General features: G+C 41.2%; 1 protein-coding gene across 1 annotated transcript in view; it reads right to left on the bottom strand.

Moving 5' to 3' along the window:
- Positions 1 to 17,092, bottom strand: part of SYNE2 (spectrin repeat containing nuclear envelope protein 2) — a 209,083-nt gene that overhangs the window by 175,202 nt on the left and 16,789 nt on the right. Inside the window, exons 2-5 of the mRNA XM_086462965.1 lie at positions 2,152 to 2,213; positions 1,109 to 1,204; positions 758 to 835; positions 574 to 666 (exon numbers count right to left, since the gene is read on the bottom strand). Coding sequence (XP_086319091.1) covers positions 574 to 666; positions 758 to 835; positions 1,109 to 1,204; positions 2,152 to 2,213 — 329 coding nt within the window. The remainder of the gene's footprint in view (positions 1 to 573; positions 667 to 757; positions 836 to 1,108; positions 1,205 to 2,151; positions 2,214 to 17,092) is intronic.

Raw genomic sequence — 17,092 nt, 5'->3', positions numbered from 1 at the left:
ACAACATGATTAAAGCGAGGCCCTGTGCTTTCAAACCTCCCCATAACCTCACGCCACGCAAGATGCATGCTCAGTATCTTGTATAAGAAAGATCACTACGACAGCCTTCATGTTATTTCAGGCACCTGGTGCTGAAAACAATAGTAGCAAGAATTACACATTGTGAGCACAGCCAACACTGACGAAGGGGGCTGCCTCTGAGGGAGATGGAAGTGAGCCACTTTGCACTATTTGCTCTACTTGGTGCTTAATCATTACAGGCCTTAGACAGATAGGCAAAGTTTAATCTATCTTTTAACTGGTTACTTTAAAAACATCTCAATATCTTTCCTTCCAACCATTTGGAGCTAGATACTGTTCATCAGGCTGTAATGCCATCATTGCATTGGTGGAGCTGCTCAGAGACGCCAGAAAGGTGCACTGGTGCGTCTCCTCCCTGAGCTGTCACTTCCAGATGTCAGAAGATAATCTTCTGCTTTGTACTAACCCATCTTGTCTGGCAACCATGCAAGTCAACACATTTTTGTGCTTTTCCCCTCTGCTAAAACTCTCTTACATAGCTGAAATACTTACATGAAAATGAAATATAATTGTCCAAATTAGGCCAAGTACAATGGAAGGTTTTCCTTCAATAATGTCAGCAACATGAATATTTATGAGCTTGAGCTAGAGGAAAAAAAATAGGATCATTGTTAACAAAGAAAATGTTCCACCAGCTCCACTGGCTTTCGTTGTGAATTTCAAAGTTAATACTCACTGATCTGCTCTTTAAAAATGTCAAAGCATTTTCTATGTTACTTCTGCACTGGAAGGTATTAAATCCTTTTTCCCGTGGCTGTGAAGCAAAAAGAACAGGTTACACTCTCAGCTGTAAAAATTAATTTTATTTTGTATTTTGATAAGGGAAGTTCTGCAAAGATTCACAAATTACTTTGGATCAACTTATTTCACTATGTTTCAGTGTCAGTGCTGTAAGAATAAGTTATTTGCAAACACCTATAGCTCTATGACTCCAGAAGGACCATTTATATGGTTACAATTAAGCATATCCAGAAATCTGCTGGATTTGATGAAGGGTTGAGGTAGTATTTTTATCACTCTGTCTTACCAGATGTTGACCTGAAAGCACTTCCAACAGATCCAAAAGCAAATGTCCTTGCTGTATGTCTGTATACAGGTCTGAGATAACAGAAGGAGGTGTATGCTGTAAAACAAATATCAATGCTTGTCACACCATCTTTTATCATTTTGAATTCAACACACTACAGAACATCAGAGATAACTCTGTTGTTAAAAAAAAAGTTTAGCATCCTTTATTTTTTCAATAATATGAAATATAAATCCTGCATCTACTCCATATCCTGCTTCTTCTGACCCATTATTGTGTTTGTCTCTTATTCCCCCTTCCCCTGCCTCTGTGTTTTATAAGGGTTATTTTAGGCCTCATTTTCAAGTATTTATACTTTTCAAGGAGGTATGTGGTAAAAGACCCCAAAACTTTGACAAAGGGAAAGACAAGCAGTTAATTCATATTTTGACTTCTTGATCAAGGTACCCCAAATACAAATTTGACTATAGAGCTAAATAACTAAACCCTCACTCTTTTCACCCACTTGTGGACAACACAAACCTACCATGAGCTCAGCAGCTTCTGCTCAAGAAGGGACCAAAACAGTAAGTCAGACCTCCAGCACATGGTGCATGAGCTGCTTTGTGAAAGCTTAGAGCACCTACACTACTATGTGGTTTTTCTTAATACTTAGCAGTCACTCAGGTCATCCCATTAAACTCGTGTTCTTGGATTACATAATGGAATAATACTTCCCCAAACACAGTAAAACTAATCATAAACAGAGAACCTCATAAATCGCTGAGACTTGTGCCATAATCCAGCACAATTAAGTTTTAACACATCAGCCAGAAAGATACCGTCATCTACTTACAAACCGTCTCTTACAAATGTCCTTGGACAATCATCAACACAATGCTGTTGCACCTATTAAACAAACGATTTCCACGAGCTACTTTTTCCAGCCAGTGCCTAAAAATCTTATGTTAATTTTGTTTATTCCTAAAAATTTTTATCTCCATACAGCACATCCAAACCAAAAAGGCAAAAAGCATGTATTTCCTAAAGAATCCCCTTCTTACCTTTGCCAATATTGAATTTATCCAGCTAGTGAATGTTTTCTTCTGTGTAAACTCTCGCTGCACTAGGAAAAAAAAAAAAGAAAAAAAAAGTTAATGGAAAAAATGGTCTGGCTTTATTTCTCTTTCTCAAAAAGATACGTGGCATCTATCTCAAACCTGAAGTCCATTCTTCCAGATATTAAGTTACTATTTAACATTAGTTTTTCTCAACTCTTATTTAGAGTTGATATTTTCTTGCTTGCAGAGATGATATTGCAAGGACCTCTACAACTATCAAGCATACTTCTACAGGATGCAGCAAAGAGTGACTAATGAAGTTTTTCTCAAAAGCTCAGCAAATGCAAACAGCGGTGTGAACACATCATCCTACAGAGCAGTATGTCTAGAATAACTCCATCCATTCCTAAATGTTCCTTGAAAGATTCAGCACCACCATCAGTACAAGACCCACCTTGAAATTTGTGAAAAGTCATGTATGAAATTGAGCGATGAGAGCAGGGCAGAGGCTAGGGTCAGGTGATAAACGCAGACCTGTAGGTGAAGCCACACAACGGGATGTCTTGGCTAACTGAAGGGCTGGGGAGAGTTATTAGGCTGTCATCGGGCAATATACCCTCTAACAGTATCCTTCTCAGTGCTGGGCCCATCCTGGGGTATGCAGACCATTAATATGGCCAAAAAGGGGCACACTGGGTCTTAAAATAGGAGGGAGGAAGAAGGAATTGCTTGAACTCAGGCCCCAGTAAAAAACAGTGAAATGGGACTCAAAGCGTGACCCGGTCACGCAGAGATCCAGCTCTTCGTCCAGGTCCTTCAGCCTGGTACGCAGTGATAAACTACCAGCAGTTGTGATGGCAGACAGGAGTTGGTTAAGCCCATGTCTCAAGTGTCAGAATATTTAAACTGTTTCTCACACCAGAGTAGAGATCGAGAGAGAAGAAAGCCTTTCTCCATGGCTTGCAGGTAGCAGAGATGAAGAAAGGTCTAGTTCCCCCAAAAGGTGAAGCAGAGCATGAGCAGCAGAGGCCGACAGACCAGCTCCCCAGCCCTGTCCCTGGTCACGGCCAGTGGATCATGTAACTCCCCAGGCCACGCTCCCTCCTAAAACCCTCCTAAAAATTCATCCCATTCCCAAGCACACCAGCACCAAAACCATGCTGGATGTCTGTACACAGGTCCGAGGTAACAGCAGAAGGTGTTGGCCCCTGGGATTACAGCCCTTCAGGCTCACCACTCCACCAGCAACCATCCCAAGGGCTCGTGGGAGCAGGCATGACAGAAACTCCTTTTTTTCTCCCTTTCCACATCAGCGCTGACTGCAAGCGTTGGGGTTGGCTTCCCAAAAAACAGGCCAAAAAGCAGTACTACCCACTCCAAGGGCCCTGCCTGGAGCTGCAGAAGGCAGTCACCCCCTTCTTCTTCTCCATTTGGATAAAGATCCAAAAGGCTGCACTGGTTTTTAATAGCCCAGACATTACAAAGCATGTCAAACTGACTACTAACTGAGGGAGGGTGAGACTTTAAGGTGGGGACAGTTGATGTTCTGGTCTCCCAAACCACCATCTTTGGCCTGTGCCAGCTACATGGCTCTCCCAGCCCTTCCTTCTGAGGGCTGAGGTGGATCTCCTGCACCATGGCCCCAGTGCGGCTCCCTGAGGAGCGGCAGGTGGTAGGGCAGCGTGCATGGCCCAGGCCTGGAGGGAGATGGTGGGCAAGGCAACTGCGAGAGTACTTGCTGCCCACTTCCCAGCTGGGGTAAGTCCTCCCACTGCACGGGACAGGCAGCGGGAGGCTCCGACCAGGCCATCAGCTTGCAAGAAGAAACAAATCTGGGAGAGAGGGAGGGAGTGGACGATCTCTTTTGCCTCTGAAAGCATGCTCTTGCACAAAAGATTAATGTGAAGGCAAGACTGACATCATAAGACAAGTGCAAGACTACTCAGGAATAGATATGCATGGTTTTGTAGGCTGGCCAGGATGGAAGATACCAAAAACATCAAGCCCTTGGGAGAAAAAAAAAAAATCTGGACTGCTCTGCCCATGAAAATGAAAATACTACTCAGAGGAAAATGTGTGACACTTTATTACTCTCTGGGAATTTGGCAAACACAAACCCCAGTCCTGGGTGGCTTTTCATCATCCAAGACATCCTGAAGGGCTTGCCACGTAGAGCTGCAACAGCTCGCGGAGCAGAGCAAGCTGCTTCGGGATAATGCAGCCTCCAGCTCCTAACCCCACCATCCAACCCACAGACCTCCTGCTTCACCAGGCGGGTGAGCAGCGAGAAAAACATTCACCCATTACGTGCATCGAGGGCTGTTTTACGTCCTGTAGCTAAGACGTCTTTCAACAGTCCTCTTCCAATCTGCAATACTACGATCCTGTCGGAGCATGAAACAGTCGATTTCCCCTGCTTGCTGGATTGTTTTATGCTTTTTTTAAAATATCACCAAGATCATGATGAACAGTAAGAATAGGGCCGTTTAAAGACACAGACAAAAATGCGATCTCAAAATTCGGTTTTGTTTGGAAAATAGAAAATAAATGCAAACATGCCACACAGACCACTCAACATTGCAATGTTCACATGGAGGACATAAATAGCATGGTGATACTGGTTTCATGTTAGCACAGGACCAACCACACCCTTAGCCTGAATATCCTTGCGGGAGCCATTCCAATTACCTAACGAGCAATTATTGAGTAGCTGCGCTGTTTTATCAGGCAGACAAGGCTGGTATTACTGGCACTGGAAAAGGGACAGAAAGCAAATATTAAATACTCTGTCCGATGCCAGTGACTCTTCCAGCTGTAGCTCTTGCCAAACACACACTACTGCTACTGATTTGGAGAACTTGCTTTTGGGGTTGGTTACAGAAAGATGTAACAAAGATGAGGACATTTGGTCTTGTTTTGGTTTAGTCTCTCCATGTGAATGTGCAGAAGCATTATGCAATGCAGGCCAGATACTGCAAGTGTTGATTCACATCAGGCAAATGTCTCACCTGGCAAAAGTACAAGGCGGTTATTGCACTGCACACACCTAAGCACACCTTACACCCTCCCCAAGCTACTGCCGCTGCCTAGTGCAACCCACCAGGCTGCCTTCCAAGCAGCCGCAGCCTCAGCTGCAATGTGGCTTATTTTCCTACCCACAGAAATTAATAATAATAATAATAATAATAATAATAATAATCTCATTGTGAATCAGTAAGAAAACTCCATGCCTGCCAATATTTCCCCAGACTGCAGTGCAGCAGTCACTCTGCTTCCATCCAGCCCAGACAACACACAGCTCAGTACAGATATGCTTCTGGCACCGCAGCAGGCAGTTGTATTTCAATTTTCAGGCTGAATGTGTTTTCCCTCCCAGCTCCCTCCCTACACTACTGCTCAGAGGCGCTAATGATTTAATCAAGCTCTCAAATTCTTATCTCTATCACGTGGTTAATTAATACGGATTTTTATTTTTATGAGGATGAATGGATTCTTTGTTAGGCCTTTTTATAGAACTCGAAGTGACCTTGGTTTTCTCTTGCCCTAGTTTTCAAAATGTCACTGACCCAGAATGAAAAAAGCCATCAGAAAAAACTGATAATTTTCTTTACTTTGGGCCAAAACTCACCAAGCGAAAAAGAGGATCCAAGAGAACAAAGTAAGAACCTGCTAATCTGAAAACACCCAAAACCTATCACATTTCTCTCTGTGTTTTAAAGCTCATCTTCAGAACAACTCTTTAGGGAGCAATACCACATAGAAATAGTGTGTCACGTAGGCTAGCTGAAAATCAATACACGCTGCTGGACAATGACTGTTTCATCCAGTAATGAGCTATCAACAAGTGCTACAAACCAGACTAATCATTAAGGGCTGGAGCACGGGGACATGGCAGGCACCACAGTGGTGCTGAACTCTCCCAGGAGGAAGCGGAGGGGAGGGCAGGAGCGCTGCCAGCCATGGTTTTACTCTCAGCCTTCCTTTAAGAGGGATGCAGAAAAGCCAGACTTAAAGTTAATCTCCTCTCTTCTGTTGTCTTTCGTGTCTCCTTTCCCAAGGTCGGAGATGGCAGCTCACAGGAAAGCACAGTCTCCTCCCTCGGCAGGGAGTCGGGGGAAGCAAACCACAGCATGGCAGATGTACCCTGTCCATCCACACTTGTCAAACAACGTCACCAAACAGCAAACACTTTTCTTCTATCGTGAGGACCAGCGCATCACTGCCAGTGAACCATTTACAGCTGTGTGGCTTTTTTCTTTTTTTTAAAAAAAAAAATTTAAACAATTATTTTAAATTAATGAGTGCAAGCCTGTCTGTCATCTTCCCATCTCTGTTTCGCCAGAAGGAACTACCTCTTGTGTATGATATTTTTATATCTTCCTTTCACCATTCAGGTCATCTGAGGCTACGTCTACAGTAGCAAGCAGTAGAGCTCAATAGGAACAGACCTGCAGATCAGAAGAGCTGGTGTTGAGGATGTAGCATACCCACCTCGTGTGTACGGAAGAAATGTTGTGCTGGACTAGCTCTAGCCTGACTGCCCACAGACAGCTCTGGTGCCTTCTTGGGGAGTTTATTTCAGCTCCATTCAAAACAACCATTTCCACACTCTCTCACAGCTCAGCAAAATGAACCAAAGCATGGTCAGCAGGGATAACTTCAAGACAGCACTGCTGGTGTGAACTAAAACACCAAGCAGGCACATGCTGCGTAAATCACAGGAACTATCAGAAGAACCAGTAGGGACTGGCCAACCCAGGCAGGCGGTGAGCAATTCACCCCTGAGCCCCTTTATACAGTCCCTTCCCTTCCACCCAGTAACAGTTTCATTTTCTGCAGACAGGAAAGCAGGGAAAAGAGTTATTTCCAGCATTTATATTCAGTAACATGGGGTTAGGCAATTAAAAACAAACACAGTATTTTTTGTCAAGATTAAGAAGTTTATCCAAAGCCCAACGAAGGTGATGAAAACATTTCTACTGGAATGGGTCTTTTGAAATCCAAATATTGTATAAATATGAACTAATTAACTACTACTCTGTCTGTGCAGCAAGCAGGAACTTTCCTTTCTACACTATTCCTGTCAACCTCCTTTTCCTTTGAAAGCAAATTATCCAATTTACCAGAAGTGCTGCTAACTCAGGAAGCCTGTTGACGCTGAGTTTTGCCCTCTTGGTTTTCTTAAACACCTTTAAAGGCTCTTCTCATTGCCAGGAACCTGGAGCAACTCTGCTCTGAATCACCACTGCCTTTACAGCCACAACAGCCCATGAAGTAAGGCTCTACAGTACTTGGGGGCACAGAGGTTGCAGGCTAAATACTTCACAGTACTAAGTCACACCATTTAGATATCAACATACTTTTAAAGATAAGGGCTTAAGTGGCTTTTCTAACATTTTAAAGAAAATCCACAGTGAAGCAGAGATTTGAACACAGGTGGCCTTCAGTGCCCTACACAGGTGCTTCAGAAGCCACCCATTCCTTAGGCATTGTAAGGACAGTTTTTAACCAGTTCTGCATCTGATAGTGCCTTTAACAAATTAGAATTTATCTAGCAAGGAACACATTTATACAACTATACAACCTATTTTTTTTTCATTAGGCATGTGAAATAGACAAAAATACCCATGACTGATTTTTTTTTTTAGGCAGTCTCATGTGTCGGTTGCTTCTCCAATGCCCTCAGCCCCGTCACATGACACGAAGCCACAGTTAGGGGATCTGCAGACCAGCTCCTCACCCAGGCAGCAGGCAGCACATACAGGGCATAAATTTCAGTGCAGGTCCTATGGGAGCTTTTTGATTTGTAAAAGTCACCCCTGGAAGATCATAATAAACATTTAGTAGACTTTTTGATTATTCTGTTTAAAGAAAAAAAAGCGTAGCTGTAACAACATACTGGCCCAAACAGATGAGGCGTACAGCTAGAACAAAAAAAAAAAGCTGGGTAAGAATTCGTAGTCTACCTGACCTCTGGATGAATTACGCAGGTCTCTCAGAGATATCCTCCTTTACTCTGAGATGAGTGCAATCTACTACAAGCTGAACAACAAAACCTATCCATATATATCACCGTATTTTCAACTTCAGTCAAGAGAAATCATTCATAAAGGATTAGACATAACTGCATGAAAATAGCATGATTTATTTATACCATTAAACACTCTTCAAAAACAGTTTTAGCAGCCACATTCTTATAGGATTATCCTTTGGGTTACAGTAATAAACAGTAGCATGCACACAGATTAATAAGCAGAGCCAAAAATTAGGACCCCTGCAGTTAATTGAACAGTGAAAGAGTAAGTAAATGCCCCAAACTCCAAAAGCTAAACCACACTTTCTTGTGTCTGAATTAGCTCAGCAAGCATGGAAAGAAAAGGGAAAACAGAGTTCTGCACAGTGGGAAATGCCACACATAGGGTCTGTTTGCTGTCCTAGGGAAGAAAGTGGAAGGATTTGTGCCTGAGAGGGAAAATGGAGGTTGGATCCTCCCAGGTAAACAGATTTACATCTTGAAAGCAAAAAATATTCCCGCTCCAGAGCATCACAAACCCTGTTCAGTTTCTGCTGTAACCAAAACATTTGCAGCCTGCCTGGCAAGAGAAACCCTTCCCTTAAATATTTCCCCACAGGATATATCTGTAATAGGTCTGGTTCCAGGCTTTGCACCTGCACTTCTAGGTGGCTGTGTGACAGCACAAAACAGCTTTGCAGCTGCCTTAAGTTATGCTGCATCAAAAAACTGGAAGAAAGAAGAGATGTGTTGGAGGATACGGCACAGACAACGTTGATCTTATTGTGATTTAATTTTCTTACAACATCTAGGATAGATGTAAGAAAAAAAGAAAGAGCCCAAGTCCTGACATCACACAATTTCATAGCAATTTCAATTTTCTTGGCCGGGGAGGAAAGAGATAACTATTACTCTTTGCTTTGTGGAGATCAGCTCGAAAACTGAAAAAGGTTAAAGAGCAATCTGAAAAGAGACATATGTAAGGGTTTGTATTCTTGCAGCTTTTACTTCAGCTTCATGATTTTGTGACTAGCTTCATCATTTGAAAATGCCTGGAGATGGGAACATTGCTTTCATTTCTTTACCAGTTACCTTCAAGTTCTTCAAGCTTCATTAAACCTCTTTAAAATATTTAGCTGAAAACAAAGCTGTACCGGGAACAAAGTTACACCTTTACCTATTTTCCAGTGACTTTCTTTACTTCACTTTCCAGGCCGAACACGATTAAGGTGTCTCCATTAAGTCAGTTGTTCTATCACTCAGTGACCCCCACCCCCAGCCCACTACCCAAGGAGGGGAATCAGGAAAAGGAAAGGAGACCCACAGGTTGAAATGGAAACAGATTTAATTAAAAAAATTATAAAAACCTAATAGGTTTCCAAGTAGACCTCAGGAGCAGAATGACGGGCGAGATCCTCCAGGGATTGCAACCATTGAGGAAGAGGGCCTGTCCACAGAAAACTTCCCAGTTTATAGTGAGCATGACGTTCATGGTATGGAACATTTCTGTTGGCCAGCTTGGGTCAGCTGCCTTGGCTTTCGCTCCTCCTATTTAGCACCTGCCTAACTTGAAACTGCTACAGACCTTGATCGCTATGGAGACCCGCATACCAGGCTGGCCTCGAACTAAAACAAAGTCTCTTATCAGCTTTGTTCTCACCAAATTGGGTGCTGCAGTCTTCTCAAAAATGCAGCTTTCCTGAATAGAAAAATCGATTCTATGATTCTATCCCAGCAAAACGAGGACATAAGGAAATTGAATGTTCATCCTTGAACACTCTTCTACCTAAAACCTCACTAACAGAAATTCCACTAAAGCAGGTTTTTACAATATTAAGCCACTGGCATTACTTTAATAGGATTTTTATAATAATTAGAGCTACTAAGTAGTAACCTCTTCTAATTATTTTAAGGAGGTTCTTCTTCCCCTCTTCCATTTTTTTTCTTCCCAGAAGTGCTGTCCTCCTCACAGAAGACTGAGACTTAAATTACAGTCAAACATACCCAAAATCAGTGTTTGGTTTTACACGTGGTGGGGAACAACAACAACAACAACAAAAAACAAACAAACAAACAAAAAAAGCTAACCATTTAGTTATATCGTTTAGGCATATAACTTTACAGTTCTATGACCAAACCAATTGGCACAGTAAGTTGATCTTGTCCTAGTTAACCAGGAAATAAGGAAATTTCAGGAAAATAGAAGATTGGATCACAAAGTATTTAAATGTAGAATAAAATATGAGCAATCCAGACTAGATCTTACTCCTACTTTTTTATTCTGTGCCAACTATTTATGCATTTCTCCTGTTACGCTGTGTATTACACAACGCTGGACATACTCTTTGAAGCTAAACCTTAACAATTTGAAAAGCAGAGCACAACCAGTTTTACATCCACCTTTAGTCACCCAAAAAGTAGGCTGCTTTTCTAATAGTTATAAGCAGCCGTTCCTTGTATCTGAGATTTCTCTAAAACTTCTCCAGGTGAACCTGATTATTTAAAGGAATCAATGTCTCCGGCTGCTTTGCAAATCTCATCCCAAGATTCTATTATTCAAAAAACCCTTTTCCTTAAGTGATCCTATTATTCTTATTTCACCTTTGCTACCGCAGATCCGCAGGCAGAGTTACTAATGGTTTCTATATGACATGTCAGAGAATGTGTCTTCAGTGCTTCATCACAGCTGTGTCACCATTTGCTTGTCTGACCCAGAGGAGATGTGGCAGTGTCACAGCTCCATATATATCTGCACCATTTGTTGCATCTTTAATCATTACAAAAATTGCCTATGGCACTTCTAAGGGACGTCTCCGGCTGTTTTACAAGTCAGGCACATACAGCTTGGCCCCAGGTTTGCAGTGTGGTCATTTCAGCATAATCTAGGAGTTCAAATTATTACAGCACAGAAATCTAATTTCGTCATTTCAATTTTAATAAGCAGGGCTCTTTCACCGAGATACTGACCAAAAAACCCTACTGTTATTCCACACAAACACTGACCTGACTTTTCAGAAAATAGCATGAATATTATTTCAAAATAAAACTCTATTCTGAAATCGCATGTAACTTTAATTCAGTGCCCGCCGCCTGAAAGCTAGATAGTGTTTCCAAACCCGTTTCATGACAACAGCCACCTCACTCTTTCTACCGAAGGCTGAGTTTGACTGACACAACAAATGCGTGTCTGACAAGCTGTGCATGGTGCAACAGTCAGGCTAGCTCCTGTCTGCTAGGGGTTTTTTGCTTGCTCTCCTGAAAATGTAATACCGAAGCAAAACGGAGGAAAGTTCACCATTAAAGACGTTTAGCTTTAGACCACTGTTAACACTCACTCATCAAAACACATGGCTTCAATGACAATATTAGGGCAAAAACGGATCGTAAAAGTGACTTGGCAGAATATTCTTTTGCACCATCTGTTTTTAACATATTTTCTCTCAACTAAGCACCATAGTAATTTCATTGCAAGTGAGCTAAAGGGAAATAGTTCTGTGGAAACATGACTTAGCCCCCGCGTCCTAGAATAATCGGGCTCTACACACATCATAGACAGGCTTTCCAGCAGTGCTAGTCCTGCTGCCTGGGCTAGCCTCCTTCATAGCCTCCATGAATGTTTTCATTAATATGTTCAAAGGAGAATCAGCCTTCCCAGGAAATTCTTACAGAAGGAAAACTCACAAAGCCTATCTGAGAGGCCAGCTCTGATGCACTCATTATCACTTAACTGTCTAGGTAGCTGCCATTAAATCAAAACAATTAAAAATCAGTCAGTGAGTGCTTCCTTAACAAGTTATAACTCATTGCAAGTAAGGATGAAAGACTCTGACCTGTAAGAAATTTGTTTAGAAGCCACAAAAATTTTCTACTTGTTTTGGCCACAAGCTATCTTTCTACACTTGCAGGAGATACAGCAGTAAGAACAGAAAAACAAAATAAAATAAAATAGTACTGTAGTTAATAGCCTCATTAAGACAGCTTAATGTAACCACCTAATTGTCAGCAAATTGAAAACACGGAAACTAATGAAATGGCATGACTGTTTTCATGCTGGCGCCTCCCTTGAAAAGAGTTTACAGTAACATGTATTCTGAGTAACAAAACATAAGAACCAGTGAGCACATCTGTACCAAAAAAGGCAGCAGATCTGAAAATACGAGAAAGTACTACGAGAGCCGTTATCTCTCATTTCACTGCTGAAGCGTCTCTCACGAAACACAGAAATATCTGCACAGAAGCACAGACACGAACTAACTACTCTGACCATAATGCCAGTTTTAACAGGTTTCATCAGAATTCCCTTCAACTTGTACACATCTACAGTCACAAATTTTTGCCAAAAATCTACATTACAAAGGCACAGAAAACTACGGTAACTTACCTTGCAGTGATAGTTGGAGTTCGTCTATTTCGGAGGAAGCCTGCTCCTCTGTTGAAGGAGATGACTGCTTTGATGCCATATTAAATTCGATGGAGATTCTTTAGTCAATTTCCAAACTGAAATTATAACCAAAAAAAAAAGGGAAAAAGAAGAAAATCAGTACAGTTTTACATAAAAATTGATGATGCTCAAGTGTGTGGTGCTGAGACATGCGTTTTGTTTTGGATTTTCTTTTTTTAGAAAAAAAGAAAACTCATTTCTTTCCCTTGGTAGGCTATTTCCTTAGCTCATACAGACTAAAACAACTGTTCCTACTGCATGGATCCAAGATTTGGTCCCTTGATCCTTTTCTGACGGTGGCCAGCAGCACTCCACAATGCAAACCATGGATCCCAGTGTGTCTTGCCATGAAAACAAAAGCACTAGGATTAGGAAAATTAAAACACAATTGCTTTCTTTGAGAAAGCCAGGGTGACAAAGACTTACAGTGAGTGCCTTCTGCAGATTTGTTGCTGCCAAACCTCATTTTTTTAAAATCTTTGTAGTTTTCAAATCTCTCTTCCTGCCCAGATAATTGTTGCAGAATAGAAACAACTTAGTCAGAATCTTCAAAGATTAAGGTAAAATGAAAAAGCAGTGGTTATCCTATGAGAATAATCACAACTTCTGTCTCTGTCTGGTACCTTTGTTACTCCTCAGCCCTCATAAAGGACCTTCTTTTTCCAACTCCTCCGTTTTCCTCTCCCTGGATACCTCCTATATCTCTAATGCAACTTTAGTAAATCATATGTTGTGTCTTTCTGTTACTGCAGTAGCTATTTTCCACTGTAGGAAAAAACAGATAGCGAGATGCTGACTCAATTTTATCAAGAACTTAAAAATTAAACACATTCAAAAAGAATTAAAGCTGAAAATTATATAAGGGCTCACCTTAGACAAGCTTTGTTACCTAAATAACTATAACCTTTCCATCAGAAATACTAGGATTTACACAACATATATTAATAACTCATCCACCAAGTATATGTCAACATAAAAGGCGTGAATAGACGGAGTAAGGAAATGTAATATTGAAGAATGCCAGAGAAATTCTTACATTCTGTCTCTTGTTCATATGAATCATGAGGCAGCCTTTGTTTACTCTACTATATACTGTTTTTCCTCACTCTGTCTCACTCACTGCGCAGAAAGGACAACACACATTTAATGAGGACTATTCAATATTTTGTTTTCCTCACCCTGAACAATGCATGTCCTTGTGCTTCATGCAGGAGCTGCTCTGATGACAGCATTATTAAGTTCCTCACAAGATTTTCTATGGCACTCATCACCCTGGCATCTGAACACTTCACAAACATCAATCAATTCACAACTACAGCATCTACGTGAGATCAGGGGTTATCACTGGACATTTAGAATCACAAAATGGGTTGGGTTGGGGGGGGGAGGGGGGGGGGGGCGACACATGATACATTTAAAAATCATCTAGTCCAACCCCCGCTGCCCTGCCATGGGACATCATTTTACTGATGACAAGCAAAGGCACGGAGAGAATAAAGAGGTAAAAAAAGTTGCTAATTTGACTCTGGTTTTCCAGAGAAATAGATATTAGTTCATCTGGCCAAAGCACCGATTCCATCTGCTGCAGTGAGTATGCAGCATTTCTGCAAGTCATCAACTTAGAACTAAAACTCAAGGCACCAGATTCAAGAAAGGGGAGTTCTAGCTGGGGCAGATAAAGATGAGACCTATCTAGATAATCAGAGGAAAGGAATAAATATTTCACAAGAGTTTGGCTTGCTTAGCCCAGCAAAAAGAAGAGGAAAAGGAGTATTTGATCTTTGGCAGGCACAAGAACAAGATGATATAAACAAGCCATGCCTTGAGGTTAGGATGGAAATGAGAAGATTTCTAAATACTGGGTTCTAATAAAGCCTCCCAACACAGGCAACTAGCACAAAGGCTGTATGTGATTTTAAGATTGGATTTGTTTAGAAATAGACAACATAAAGTGGTTGCCTTTAAAGGACGCTTGGACTTCCAACCCTGGAGAGCTCTCAGTAGTCCTCTGTTCTTAAGCTAAGAGTATGAGCCTCAAGTCAGACAACCAAAAAATAACCACACAGTTAGCTACCACTGATAAAAACTTTCCTGGGACTCTCCTTCCTTTTTCTCTGCAGACCAAGGACTGCAAAACCAAAGTCTAAAAATGCACAATGTCAGGTGGCCTTAATATCTTTTAGGTATCACTGTATGTCTTCAATTTGATTTTGTGATTGCCACCTTGAAGGCTACTAACTAAGCAGCAAGACCCAAATGAGGGGGGTATGTAAGCAAATTCCGCACCACATCATCAGATCTGTTGCTTTTTGCTGCCAAGACAGAGGGAAAGTTAGCTGCCTTCCCTCCACCCTGAATTTTCCAGTGGCCAAATGAAGACCTTCAGAGATATTTAAGAGATAGTAAATAATGGGCAACAATGAATCCACCTGTGAAATCAATGAGTTTGCCTGAATTTGGACCTAAGGTTATAATTTAAATTGGGTGTCTGGTAAAGGTAGAGGGACAGGACTAGAAGCATACACATAGACAGCCACCATTGCCACAACAGCATAAGCTACAAGCAAGACATCCCCAAAACTACATACATACATACGTTCCTGTGGTTCTGGGACACGCACTCAACATCAGTGGCAATGCATGCACTTTTTAACACAAGTTTATTCTCACTTTGTTAATTTTATTTTAAACTAAAGACTGTTTAAGGATTTTCTTTTAAAGGCACAAAAGCAGCACGAAATCCCCAAACAGTGAAAACATACATATATGCTCGACTTTAATGCACCCAGATTTGAGATGGTGACACAGGCGGAGCCAAGTCACATTCACCTAATTTTCATGATGCTAAAGTCATTGGGAAGAGAAAGGGAACAGGATTTAGTATTAAAATTCTTCTATAATAACAGGGAAATATGCAAGAGCCACAAACAGCAGTAAAGGAAGTTTCATAAATGAAACAAAATGCATTTTCAAACTTTCAGTGACTGTTGCTCCTCTGTCCCCATCTCTTGCCAGCTACAACAACCACACAGTACATAGTGTGTCCTTCTACGTGCTTGTATTGCACTTCATGTGATGGGACTCCAGCCTCAGTTCAGATCTCTAAGCATGAAAGTAGCTGAAGTTAATAAAATCTTCAGGATTTTAAAGCAGAAAGTACGTTAGGTTTTAAAGCACTAATTAAGTTTAATTAAGTTACTTTATTAATTAACTTAAATTATGGCATATGATCATAGAACATGTATAAATGAAAAAAAAAGCATATGTTCCTATATCCTATTAAGGCCTCCTTCCCAAAAGGATGGGATTTTTTTTTAACTTTTTTTTTTTTTTTTAATGCAGAAATCCACTCAAGAAATCCACAGTGAAGGTTATAAAAATGTGCAGGTAATACAAGGTAAGTTTATGCTAAAGCTTTCACGTCCCTGAAACCCTCTGTTCACCATCCGACAAAGCACATACATTTTGCCCTGCCTCTGATTCCTGCCCTGCCCCAACAGAAGACTCCACAGCTGCTTTGGAAGAGACACGCGCACACACTCTTGGAGGACATACCTGCAAGGATTAGTATTCTTTAAAAGGTACAAGGTACAGATTGTCTGAGAAGGGATTATACAGGGACAATACGCTAGTCCTTTTGCCCTCCACCCCCGAACTTCATTCAAACAAAGCATATTAAGTGTAACTATATTATATCAACATCTGAAGAGTGTAGAACCATCAAGCTATTGGTAACATTACTTAGCAATACCTTACATAGAGGTTGAGAACAATCATCTTTTCTGCTTCATATTTAAGTTGATTATTTTGTTTCATAACAACTCAACAAACCTGCAGAGCTAAAGCAAATCCTTCATTTCCGTGAAATGCTGGACAACTATGAAATATATACCCATATTGTTGGAAATAAATCAAATGCTTTCAAACGACATCATGCTGTTTCAGTGCAGACAAAACCAAAGGTGAAGAAAATGACCTTGTCTTTCCCTCTTTCTGGAGAGTCAGTCATTAACAAAGGAAAGCATTTAACTGCTTGGGATAACCTATGAAACAACCTCTAAGTATCACAGAGCCAAAGAGAGTCCCAGGAACACTGGGACCTTGTTTCCAACGGATTTGTTTCCTGTTGATTAACTTACATGAATTGCATCAGAGCTGTTGTGCGAGCTCATCTTTCCTTCAGGATAGGAGAAGGCACACCAAAAAGGTGCATTACGAATGCCCTCAAGAGAAAAGCTTTCCATTGGTGCTCTCCAAAGGAGTAAATTCCTGACCACCTGGCCTCAACCTGCAGCTCAAACGGTTCAACCATCAACAAAAGCTTTTCCCATTATAAGGGCACTCACAAGACTCAAACCCAGGCTTTCCTCTAGTGGGTACTGGCAGAGTACTTCTCCCCTTCCCTCTCCAGCTGTTCTCACAATAGGCACCTAAAAACATAGGTGGAAATTACATCAGTACAGTCATATCACATAATTTGAACTTAACTT

The sequence above is a fragment of the Leptosomus discolor genome, chromosome 3 (genome assembly GCF_034619465.1).
Source record: "Leptosomus discolor isolate bLepDis1 chromosome 3, bLepDis1.hap2, whole genome shotgun sequence".
In the NCBI taxonomy this organism is placed as follows: Eukaryota; Metazoa; Chordata; class Aves; order Leptosomiformes; family Leptosomidae; genus Leptosomus; species Leptosomus discolor.
The sequence above is the reverse complement of the archived record's forward strand: the minus strand, read 5'-3'. Positions and strand labels throughout refer to the sequence as shown.